We start from the raw sequence: 12,434 nt of genomic DNA on the forward strand, positions 1-12,434 counted from the left end.
CACAGGGAATGTTTGTAAGACGCTGGTGGGTCCAGTTCCAGATGCTGGACCCTTGGTGAGATGGAAGGTTTTCGGAGACGGGTGCAGGAGAGGTTTACCGAGGGTGGGGAGGGGAGAGGGCGAGGGTTCTCAGGAAGAGGGGGGGGGATCTTAATTACTGAAGACTGGGAGGGAGTAGGAGTTGGTGGCCGGAGGGATCGACAAGGATCGAGAGGGGTGGACAGGAGATTCCGAAGGGGGAAGTAGGGAGGAGATGTCTGTTGGAATGAGTAGCTGGGTGGGGGGGAGCAGTGTCCGACGGGAGGGAGGGCGGGCGGATTGGACCGACGGTGCAAACGGACTGATGGCTGTGGTAAAGGAGGAAGCAAGTGTGGAAGGAAGGAGAAGCAGATAGACAGGAGGCTCAGCGGTGGTCGCTCCAGAATTCAGGACAGGGAGGAGCCAACTACAACCGCCTCCACATCCCAAGGCAGGTGGGGGCTCTGGACCCTGAGGGAACTTCGAAGCCAGGTACCCTGAGGTGGGGGAGGGCAGTGGAGAAACCAGGGACACCCTCGTGGGGTGGGCGGGAGAAGGTTTAGAACTGCCATCTCATCCGGGGGAGCCTCCCTCTGCAGGAGCGATGACCAAAGGGTGAATGTATGAAGATTGCTTGATAGCTCCAGGTACTCAATAGAGTTTAGAAAAATGAGGGGTGATCTCATTGAAACCTGTCAAATATTGAAAGGCCTAGACAGAGTGGATGTGGAAATGTGTCCTGTAGTGGGGGAGTCTAGGATCAGAGGGCGCAGGCTTGGAATAGAGGGACGTCCATTCACAACAGAGATGAGGAGGAATTCCTTCAGCCAGAGGGAGGTGAATCTGTGGAATTTGTTGACACAGACGACCGTGGAGACCAAGTCCTCGGGTATATTCAAAGCGGAGGTTGAGGGGTTGTTGATTAGATAGGGGATCGAATGTTACGGGGAGAAGGCAGGAGAATGGGGCTGAGAGGGATAATAAATCAGCCATGATGAAATGGCAGAGCAGACTCGATGGGCCAAATGGCCTAATTCTGCTCCTGTCTTATGGATGATGTTGAGAGCTGGAGGAGGGAGAAGGTAGGGATGTATGTACAGGGATCTGGGAAGTGGGGCGAGCTGGTTGGATCCCAATGGATGAGGCTGGGGGGAGGCAGGGTTGACAACAGGGAAGTGGAGGGGGCCCTTAACTGAGGGCAGACACCATGCTGGTGGAAATGCTGGTGGTGTAGGTGAGGCTGGACTGAGGGTGTAGGGCAGAGGGGGAAACAAAGTGGGGGGAGTGGCTGTAGGGCATGGAGAAGGCTGGGGAGCCCAGGGCCAGGGTGCGTGGCTCCTCGCTGAAGTCCTTGGGCAGTTCGCCGAATGCCTCGGGCACCTTCCGGCCCTTCTTTGACTTGTTGGAGACCTTCCTGTTCCGGGTCTGAATCCCATCCTTCTTCATGGCCAAAGGGCGGTTCACCTGGAATGGGAAAACGAGTTGGGTGGGACCATTGGGAGGGAGCAGGGTGAGCTTCAGTTACTGTCTGACCCCAGGAGGGTGTGGGGGGGAGTTTCACTGTGTGTCTGACCCCGGGAGTGTGTGATGGGACGGTGTGGAGGTAGTTTCACTCTGTGTCTGACCCCGGGAGTGTGTGATGGGACAGTGTGGAGGGAGATTCACTCTGTGTCTGACCCCGGGAGTGTGTGATGGGATGGTGTGGGGGGGAGATTCACTCTGTGCCTGACCCTGGGAGTGTGTGATGGGACGGTGAGGAGGGAGCTTCACTCTGTGTCTGACCCCGGGAGTGTGTGATGGGACGGTGTGGAGGGAGCTTCACTCTGTGTCTGACCCCGGGAGTGTGTGATGGGACAGCGTGGAGGGAGCTTCACTGAGTCTGACCCCAGGAGTGTGTGATGGGACGGTGTGGAGGGAGCTTCACTCTGTGTCTGACCCCGGAAGTGTGTGATGGGACGGTGTGGAGGGAGCTTCACTCACTGTCTGGAGTGTTTGAGGGGACGGTGTGGAGGGGCTTCACTCTGTGTCTGACCCCGGGGGTGTGTGATGGGACAGTGTGGAGGGAGCTTCACTCTGTGTCTGACCCCGGGAGTGTGTGATGGGACGGTGTGGAGGGAGCTTCACTGAGTCTGACCCCAGGAGTGTGTGATGGGACGGTGTGGAGGGAGCTTCACTCTGTGTCTGACCCCGGAAGTGTGTGATGGGACGGTGTGGAGGGAGCTTCACTCACTGTCTGGAGTGTTTGAGGGGACGGTGTGGAGGGGCTTCACTCTGTGTCTGACCCCGGGGGTGTGTGATGGGACAGTGTGGAGGGAGCTTCACTCTGTGTCTGACCCCGGGAGTGTGTGATGGGACGGTGTGGAGGGAGCTTCACTCTGTGTCTGACCCAGGGAGTGTGTGATGGGACGGTGTGGAGGGAGTTTCACTCTGTGTCTGACCCCGGGAGTGTGTGATGGGACGGTGTGGAGGGAGTTTCACTCTATTTCTGACCCTGGGAGTGTGTGATGGGACGTTGTGGAGGGAGTTTCACTCTGTGTCTGACCCCGGGAGTGTGTGATGGGACAGTGTGGAGGGAATTTCACTCTGTGTCTGACCCTGGGAGTGTAATGGGATGGTGAGGAAGGAGCTTCACTCACTGTCTGACCCCAGTTTTGATGTCTCCCTGAGTTCCCCTGTTTATCCCACAGCCCAGAAGGTCTGGAGGTTAACTGGCCATGGTAAAGCCACTCATACGTTGGTGAGATGTAGGGGCTGGAGGAGTCACGGAGAGAGGGTGTGAACTCAGTTGTGCGCATACACAGACGCAGAAAAAGACAAGCACACAGACACACTGAGACAGACAAACACGAGCATGTGTGTACACGTGCACACACTGGAACAGACTCAAATAGATACACTTGTGTTTGAACACACACACACAGCAGCGGAGGTCGGGGGTCAGGATCAAGCCTGGGTCGGGGGTCAGGATCGAGCCCGGGTCGGGGGTCAGGATCGAGCCCAGGTCGGGGGTCAGGATCGAGCCCGGGTCGGGGGTCAGGATCGAGCCCGGGTCGGGGGTCAGGATCGAGCCCGGGTCGGGGGTCAGGATCGAGCCCGGGTCGGGGGTCAGGATCGAGCCCGGGTCTCAGTCGCAGAAGCGAGAGGGAGGATCCGGTACTCACGTTGTGCAGCTTGTAGTACAGCCCGCAGGCGTTGCAGACCGGTTCTCCACTGATGTTGCGTCTCCACAGGGTGGTGGTGCTGGTGTGACAGTTGGCGCACTGCGTCCCTGCCCGCTTGCTCACGATCTGGGGGCGAAGGTGACCCAAGTTAGCTTGGCCAGACGTGTCTCTTCCTCACACCAGAGGGGAGAGCTGGAGGCTTTCTGGCCTCTCCCACCCCCCACCACCAACAGCCTGCCCGGTCCTCGAGCTCCCAACGCTGTGGCCGTTCAGGGTGGGAGGGGGGTACGGTTAGAAGTCCTGAGGAAGTGCAGCAGCACAGCCCTTCGACACATGATGTCTGCGCTGAATTAAACCTGCCTGCCTGCCCACGATCTAATGCACGGCAGCACAGCGTTTGGCTTAATCGGAATTTGATTCCTGTACGCTGCTGTCTGTCAGGAGTTTGTGGGGGAGGCTCTGACTTCCTCCCAGGTCCCAAAGACGCACGGGTTTGGCTTAGTAAACTGCGGTCGGTGCTGGAAGTGCAGCCAAACTTGCGGGCTGCCCCCAGCACAACCTTCGGACCGTGCTGGCCACTGACACGAATGATGCAGTTCACTGTACTTGTGACAGACAAAGCTGATCTTTACCCAAGTCTTACACTCCCTGAGCATTCCGTGCCACTGTTGTCTCTATGCCCACCCTGAGACGTCTTCTTCCTGACGGACAGGCACACAGATGGGGAGGTTTCAACGCCCGGAGAGCTGAGGCGGAGGGTTGAGGGGGCACTGAAACCTGGAACAACCTGCCAAGACTTTCCCGGCACTGAAGAAATGTTTGGATGATCACGCGAACCCCAGGGTGAGGAAGGCTGATGACTCAAATGGATCCGAAACTCAAGAGATCCTGCAGGCGCTGGAAATCTTGAGCCTCGCACACAAACTGCTGGAGGAAGTTCTCTTGAACATGGAACATTAGAAGACAGTTCAGCCCCTTTGGCCCAGGACGTTGTGCCAACCTACTCTAAGATTAGTCTAACCCTTCCCTCCTGCACAGCCCTCCATTTTCCTATCATCCATGTACCTATCTAAGAGGTTCTTAAATCTCCCTCTACCACCACTCCAGGCAGCAAATACCACGCACCGACCACTCTGACATCCCCCTACACTTTCCCCCAATCACCTTAAAATTATGTCCCCTCGTATTAGCCCTTACCACCCTCTCTAAAGCTCCCACATCCTTCCTATAACGAGGCAACCGGAACTGAACACAATATTCCAAGTGTGGTCTAACCAGGGATTTATAGAGCTGCAACATTACCTCCTGGCTCTTAAACTCATCCCCTGACCAATGAAGACTCTGATGCTGGGGACTGTAGGGAGAGGGCAGAGCACTGGATTAACCAACTACCAACTTGCACATGCACCCCAAAATCCCTCTGTTCCTCTGCTAAGAATCCCACCATTAACCCTCAGGATCACTCAACTTTTCCTCATAAGAAGAAGAAGAAGAAGCCCTTAACTCTGAGTGGAGCGCTAGGGAGCCGGCCGGATTCAAACCCTGCAACCTTGGCTCCGGAGTCCAGTGCTGATGCCACTACGCCACCAGCCAGCCCTTTCCTCAGAAAACACACTCTCTAATCCAGGCAGCACTGGTGTCATGATGTCATAGAGTGGTTTAGTCCCTCGAAATGTCGGCGAGAGACGCAAGTTCAGAATTAGTCTGGAATTAAGGCACCTGGCCTGGCTATAGAAGAGGACCATGGTTACTCTGACTGGAGGTTCATGACTAGTGGTCTGCCATAGGGATCTGCACTAAGACCACAGGCCATACAGCATAATGAGCAGGATTAGGCCATTCAGCCCATCGAGTCTGCTCTGCCATTCTATCATGGCTGATTTATTATCCCTCTCCACTCCACTCTCCTGCCTTCTCCCTGTAAACTTTAATGCCTTTATTAATGTAGAACCCGACAAACTCTGCTTTAAATATACCCACTGCCTTGGCCTCCATACTTGTCTGTGGCAATAAATTCCACAGATTTATCACCCTCTGGTTAAATAAATTCCTGCTCATCTCTGAAAGGGACATTCTTCTATTTTCAGGCTGTATCCTCTGGTCTGAAACTCCTCCATGTTGGCTCTAACCAGGTTTTATTTACAGTAGATATAAATGGATGACAATGTGGCAATGTGGGGGAAAACTGGGACACAAAACATCGGCTGAGTCGAGGACGGTGAGGATGTAGATCAGTCCAGAACATTGGGCAGAGAAGTGGCAAAATGGAGTTCGATTTGGACAATTAGGCCAGCTAAGATGATCACCAGGGTCTCCCTCCCCCCCCACCACCCCCCCATCTGTGACATTTACCGGGAGCGTCACAGACGAAGGACCCAAAACACTGTTGGAGATCCCGACCACCCACCCCACAATCTCTTTAACCCTCTGCCATCAGGGAGGAGATACAGGGGCATCAGGACTAGCACTGCCAGACTGGGTTACAGCTTCTTCCCTCAAGCTGTGAGACTAATGAATACCTTGCCACCACCGAGGTCTCGTCACCAGGACAGCGAGTTGTTTACTGTTTACCTGTGCTGTGCTATACGATATGCATCTTGAATGATATTTTATTGACTTATTTATGGTAATATTTTGGTTTATGCGCTCTGTGTGATAGATATTTTAGTGGGCGCACCATGGTCTAGAGGAACATTGTTTCGTTTGGTTGTACAGTCAGATGACGATAAAGTTGAAGTTAAAAGGGGACACAAGAAGGCCTTAGTGAGTCAGATTAAAGTGTTGTACTCGTATGTGAATAGGAGGGGTCTTTGTGATTTCTGTAAATGACTTGGATGAGGAAGTGGAAGGGAGAGTTAGTAAGTCTGCAGATGACACGAAGGCTGCTGGAGTTCTGGATAGTGTGGAAGTTCGTCAACATTGGCAGGATGCAGAGTTGGGATGAAAAGTGGCAGCTGGCGTTCAAGTGTGAAGTGATTCACTTTGGAAGGTTGCGCTTGAAGGCAGATACGGGGTTAACAGCAGGATTCTTGGCGGTGTGGAGGAACAGAGGGATCCTGGGGTCCAAGCCATAGATCCTTCAAAATTGCTGTGCAAGTTGATATTGAGAAATACACCTGACATAATCACTATATATACACCTGAAATATAACTACTATGTACTAGCTATTTACTACACTATGTAATCACTCCTATGTACTGAATATTACTATGTATTATTTTACTAGACACATTTTGCTATGTATTGTTTTACTAGATACCTTGTATTCTCTTAGCTACATACTGTGGCAGTTAAAGAACATCTGTTTAGCTAGCAGCACTAATTAGCTGAAATGTACTCCATATATTATACTCAGCCTTTGTTTATTAAGAGATAACGGTGGCGGACAGGATGGTATGAACAGAAGATGTAATGTGAGGGAGGTTAAGGAGGCTGACTGAGAAACAACCTTGGCCAGGAATGAGGCCCAAGATGTGAACTGGAAAGAAATACTGGTGGCGCACCGAGAGCTAGGCAAGAGCGATTGATTAATTAATGTATAGATGATATGCAACTAAAAATTGATTGGGTATGCTGATAAAACCGAAATGTAACTGAGATAAGAAATTACTATAAAGAATGCTGTACACCGGAGCTCGGTGGGCTTTCAGTGACAAGTTCATCGATTGCCTCAGCCTTTGTTTGCAAATAAAGGTTTAAACTTCCCAAAGAATTGTCTGTGTCTCCTGGTCATTTCAAGTAACCACGACATTGATAGGATGGTTGAGAAGGTGTATGGTGTGCTGGCCTTGGTTGGGGATTGAGTTCAAGAGCTCTATAAAACCCTGGTATAAAACCACACTTGGAGTGTTGTGTTCAGTTCTGGTCTAATTATTATAGGAAGGATGTGGGAGCTTTAGAGAGGGTGCAGAGGAGATTCACCAGGATGCTGCCTGGATTAGAGAGCATGTCTTATGAGGATAAGTTGAGGGAGCTAGGGCTTTTCTTTTTGGAGAGAAGGAGGATTAGAGGTGACTTGGTAAGATGTGTACAAGATGATCAGAGGCATAGATTGGTCGATTCAAAAATTTCCTCATATATATGGCAGAATAAAAATCCTAGATTAGGTAAAAAATATTTACAGAAGGCAAGGAAGGAAGGTGGATTGGCATTGCCTAATTTTAGATTTTATTATTGGGCAGTTAATTTCCGATATTTGATATGTTGGTTAAAGGATTGGGATTTATCTTTTAGCCCTCATTGGGTGAACCTGGAAATTAAATCTGTACAAGGATTTTCATTGGGTTCTATTTTAGGGTCTTCTCTTCCTTTTGCTCTTTCTAAATTGCAGAAATGAATTGACAATCCGATAGTTAAACATACTTTACGTATATGGTTTCAATTTCAGAAATTTTTTGGACTGAATCAGTTTGTTTTAAATATTCCTATTGTATCCAATTTCTTTTTTCATCCTTCTATTATAGACCAAGCTTATTCAGCTTGGAAGACTAAAGGATTATTACGATTTTCTGATTTATTTTTGGATAATTGTTTTATGTCTTTTGAACAATTATCTAATAAATATAATTTGCCTAGATTTCATTTTTTTAGATATTTACAGATTAGGAATTTCTTAAATACTGTACTTCCTACCTTTCCAAATCTTGAGTCTTTGGGTATTTTGGAGAATTTGCTAGAACTAAATCCTTCTCAGAAAGCGTTCAGAGCCCTTCTATAAGATTAAAAATGATTGGGAAAGAGAACTTAACCTTACTATCCCTATTGAGAATTGGGATAAAATAGTCAATTTATCATCTATATGTGCTAAACATTCATTAATACAGTTTAAAGATGTGCTTAGGGCTCATATGTCCAAGGATAAATTGGCTCATTTTTATTCCTATATAAATCCTATTTGTGACAGACATCATTCTGAGATAGCGTCTTTAACTCATATGTTTCGGTCGTGTCCGCTTTTGAAAAAATATTGGAAAGACATTTTTGATATTATTTCCACGGTATTGAACATTGATTTACAACCTCGTCCTATTACTGCAATTTTTGGTTTACCAATGATGGACTCAGTCCATTTATCTTCTTCTGCTTGTCGAATGATTGCATTTCTTACATTAATGGCTAGAAGATCTATTTTGTTGAATTGGAAAGAAATTAATCCTCCTACCGTATTTCATTGGTTTTCTCAAACTATGTTGTGTCTAAATTTAGAGAAAATTAGAAGTGTTGTATTTGACCCTTCTATTAAATTTGAAAAGATATGGAGACCATTTATTCAATATTTTCATATGATGTAATATGACCCTGTTCCAAGCCTATCTGTTTTTCCAGTTTTGATTTTACATATGTTGAGAGGATCGGAGTTGACGACACTGATAATTGTGTATTTTTGTTAGATATTATAAACAGCCCATTTTTTTTCATCATTATTTTTTTTCCTTTTCTTTTTTCTTTTTTTCTCTTTATTAGTTATTAGGTTGTTAGATTAGTTTTTCTAGCATAATTTTTTTTTCTTTTTCTCTTTTCTGTTTTTTTTATATATATTATGATATACCTAGCTTTGCTTTGTTTATATTTTACTTGTATCGTTCATGATTTGGGAAGACTCATTTATATTGTAACTATTGCTTACGTATCCTTTCATGTTCAGTTTAAATTTGTATGTTTGTAATCCCATTATCTATGTATTAATCTTATTATGTTGATATTAATAATAATAATAAAAAAGATTGGGAAAAAAAAGAAAAGAAAAAAGAGGCATAGATTGAATGGACAGTCAGGGTGGAAATGGCTAGTATGAGGGGGCATAATTGGAAGTGATTGGAGGGAAGTACAGGGGAATGTCAGAGGTAGATTTTTTTTTTACATAGAGACTGGTGTTCTGTGTCTTTCGGTGTGAGATGATGAACTTCAATAGCTCAAATGTCAGCAGATAGGAAATGGCAGGAACCTGAAGAGGGACGTCCACAGCTCCCAGAAAGTGGTTCCAGAGAAGATGGTGTGGTAAAGAAGGCAAATGGCATGCTGGCCTTTAATTGAGACAGTCTAGGCCCTGCCACGCACAAAGCAGTGCCCAATCTGACCGGATGCGCTGGCATTGGAGAGGGTCCAGAGGAGGAAAGTGGGAATGATCCCGGGAACGAAAGGGTTAACATACGAGGAACATTTGGTGGCTCTAGGCCTGTAATCATTGAAATTTAGATGAATGGGGGTGGGGATGGTGTGGGGACGGCATTGAAGCCTGCCTAATATTGACAGGCCTAGATAGAGGGGATGTGGAAAAGACGTTCCCAAAGCAGTGGAGTCTTGAACCAGAGGACACAGCCTCAGAACAGAATGACTTCTCTCTAGAACAGAGATGAGGAGGAATTTCTTTAGCCAGAGGGTGGTGACTCTGTGGAATTCAGTGCCACAGACAGCTGTCGAAGCCAAGTCATTGGGTATATTTAAAGTGGTGGTTGACGGGTTCTTGTTTAGTACTGGCGACAAAGGTTATGAGGAGAAGGCAGGAGAATGGGGTTGAGAGGGAAAATCAATCACCCATGTTCAAATGGCAGGTCAGACTCAGTGGGACCAAAGCCTGCTCCTGTGTCTTATGCTCTCAAGTTGGGGAGTCACGATGCACGTCACACCTGGAGCATCGTGCTCAGCTCTGTTTGCTCTCTAATGGGAAGTGTGTGGTCTGGAGACTTTGGACAGGGTGCAGATGAGATGTTGCCGGGCTTTGTCTGGAGTGATGGAGACTGAGGAGAGAGTTTGAAGGAGATGTGTGGGGAAATCTCTTTTACACGGAGAGTGGCGGGTGCCTGGAACATGCTGCTAGGGGTGGTGGTGGAGGCTTTCAGACGGACATGTGAATCAGGTGCAGGCAGACAGGAACAGCACAGACTGAGTGGGCCGAAGGGCCTGTTCCTGAGCTGTACTGTTCAGCGTTATGGTGACCACAGAAGAGCAGACTTGTGGAGACTGCCACCCTTATCAGAGAGGCTCTCATACCTCAGTGGTCTCCTCAGCTCGGGGCTGAATGAAGAGGACAAATAAAACACAGAGGAGGGGCGGCGATGACCACGGAGGGGGCAGGGGCTTGCACGCTCACCATTCGCTTCTTGGGCCGGATGAGGGGGCGGTTCTGGCCGTTCATCTTGTGATAGAGCCCGCAGGCGTTGCACAGGTAGTGTCCAGTGCCGTCCCGGCGCCACAGCGGTGTGGTAGTCGCTCCGCAGTTCACGCATTCCCGCGCCTCTGCAATGGGGCAAAGAGGGTTACATCATCCGAGCGGGGAGTCTGATTTGTCCCCTTTACACCGTACACCCTTCTCCACCTGTACATCATCGACAACCCCTCACCATCTGTACATTATCGACAACCCCCACCATCTCTACAGTCACTGACAACCCCTCACCGTCTGTACATCATCGACAACCCCTCACCATCTCTACAGTCATTGACAACCCCTCACTGTCTGTACATCATCGACAACCCCTCACCATCTCTACAGTCATCGAAAACCCCTCACAATCTGTACATCATCAACAACCCCTCACCATCTCTACAGTCATCGACAACCCCTCACCATCTCTACAGTCATCGACAACCCCTCACCGTCTGCACATCATCAACAACCCCCTCACCACCTCTACAGTCATCGACAACCCCTCACTGTCTGTACATCATCGACAACCCCTCACCGTCTGTACATCATCGACAACCCCTCACCGTCTCTACAGTCATCGACAACCCCTCACCATCTCTACAGTCATCGACAACCCCTCACCGTCTGTACATCATCGACAACCCCTCACCGTCTCTACAGTCATTGACAACCCCTCACCATCTCTACAGTCATCGACAACCCCTCACCATCGGTACAGTCATCGACAACCCCTCACGGTCTGTACATCATCGACAACCCCTCACCATCTCTACAGTCATCGACAACCCCTCACCGTCTGCACATCATCGACAACCCCCTCAACAGCTCTACAGTCATCGACAACCCCTCACCGTCTGTACATTATCGACAACCCCTCACCATCTCTACAGTCATCGACAACCCCTCACCATCTGTACATCATCGACAACCCCTCACCATCTCTACAGTCATCGACAACCCCTCACCGTCTGTACATCATCGACAACCCCTCACCATCTCTACAGTCATCGACAACCCCTCACCATCTGTACATTATCGATAACCCCTCACCGTCTGTACATCATCGACAACCCCTCACCGTCTGTACATTATCGACAATCCCCTCACCATCTGTACATTATCGACAACCCCTCACCATCCCTACAGTCATCGACAACCCCTCACCATCTGTACATCATCGACAACCCCCTCACCATCTGTACATCATCGACAACCCTTCACCATCTGTACATCATCGACAACCCCCTCACCATCTATACAGTCATCGACAACCCCTCACCGTCTGTACATCATCGACAACCCCTCACCGTCTCTACAGTCATCGACAACCCCTCACCGTCTGCACATCATCGATAACCCCCTCACCATCTCTACATTCATCGACAACCCCTCACCATCTGTACATTATCGACAACCCCTCACCATCTCTACAGTCATCGACAACCCCTCACCGTCTGTACATCATCAACAACCCCTCACCATCTCTACAGTCATCGACAACCCCTCACCGTCTGTACATCATCGACAACCCCTCACCATCTCTAAACTCATCGACAACCCCTCACCATCTGTACATCATCGACAACCCCTCACCATCTCTACAGTCATCGATAACCCCTCACCGTCTCTACAGTCATCGACAACCCCCTCACCGTCTGTACATCATCGACAACCCCTCACCATCTCTACAGTCATCGACAACCCTTCACTGTCTGTACATCATCGACAACCCCCTCACCATCTGTACATCATCGACAACCCCTCACCGTCTGTACATCATCGACAACCCCTCACCATCTCTACAGTCATCGACAACCCCTCACCATCTGTACATCATCGATAACCCCTCACCGTTTGTACATCATCGACAACCCCTCACCATCTCTACATCATCGACAACCCCCTCACCATCTCTACAGTCATCGACAACCCCTCACTGTCTGTACATCATCGACAAACCCTCACCGTCTCAACAGTCATCGACAACCCCTCACCGTCTGTACATCATCGACAACCCCTCACCATCTCTACAGTTATCGACAACCCCTCACAGTCTGTACACTTATCGACAACCCCTCACCGTCTCTACAGTCATCGACAACCCCCT

At 49.0% G+C, this 12,434-nt stretch overlaps 1 protein-coding gene across 1 annotated transcript; it reads right to left on the bottom strand.

The window, feature by feature from the left end:
* Positions 1-303: 303 nt before the first annotated feature.
* Positions 304-10,514, bottom strand: LOC132380675 (trans-acting T-cell-specific transcription factor GATA-3-like). The gene is made up of 3 exons (XM_059949661.1): positions 10,271-10,514; positions 3,180-3,305; positions 304-1,482 (listed from the first exon to the last, which is right to left on the bottom strand). The coding sequence occupies exons 1-3, from the start codon at positions 10,313-10,315 to the stop codon at positions 1,207-1,209; spliced, it is 447 nt and encodes a 148-aa protein (XP_059805644.1). The 5' UTR covers positions 10,316-10,514; the 3' UTR covers positions 304-1,206.
* Between the last annotated feature and the right edge of the window lie 1,920 nt (positions 10,515-12,434).

Source organism: Hypanus sabinus, chromosome 24 (genome assembly GCF_030144855.1).
Source record: "Hypanus sabinus isolate sHypSab1 chromosome 24, sHypSab1.hap1, whole genome shotgun sequence".
In the NCBI taxonomy this organism is placed as follows: domain Eukaryota; kingdom Metazoa; phylum Chordata; class Chondrichthyes; order Myliobatiformes; family Dasyatidae; genus Hypanus; species Hypanus sabinus.

What these genes read in the sequence shown, in the direction of transcription:
- LOC132380675 (XM_059949661.1), bottom strand. Translation starts at nt 10,315, where the DNA reads ATGAACGGCCAGAACCGCCCCCTCATCCGGCCCAAGAAGCGAATG. An exon ending in TCCGGCCCAAGAAGCGAATG is followed by an intron (nt 3,306 to 10,270) that starts GTGAGCGTGCAA and finishes CTTCGCCCCCAG; the next exon opens with ATCGTGAGCAAGCGGGCAGG. An exon ending in TGTACTACAAGCTGCACAAC is followed by an intron (nt 1,483 to 3,179) that starts GTGAGTACCGGA and finishes TTCCCATTCCAG; the next exon opens with GTGAACCGCCCTTTGGCCAT.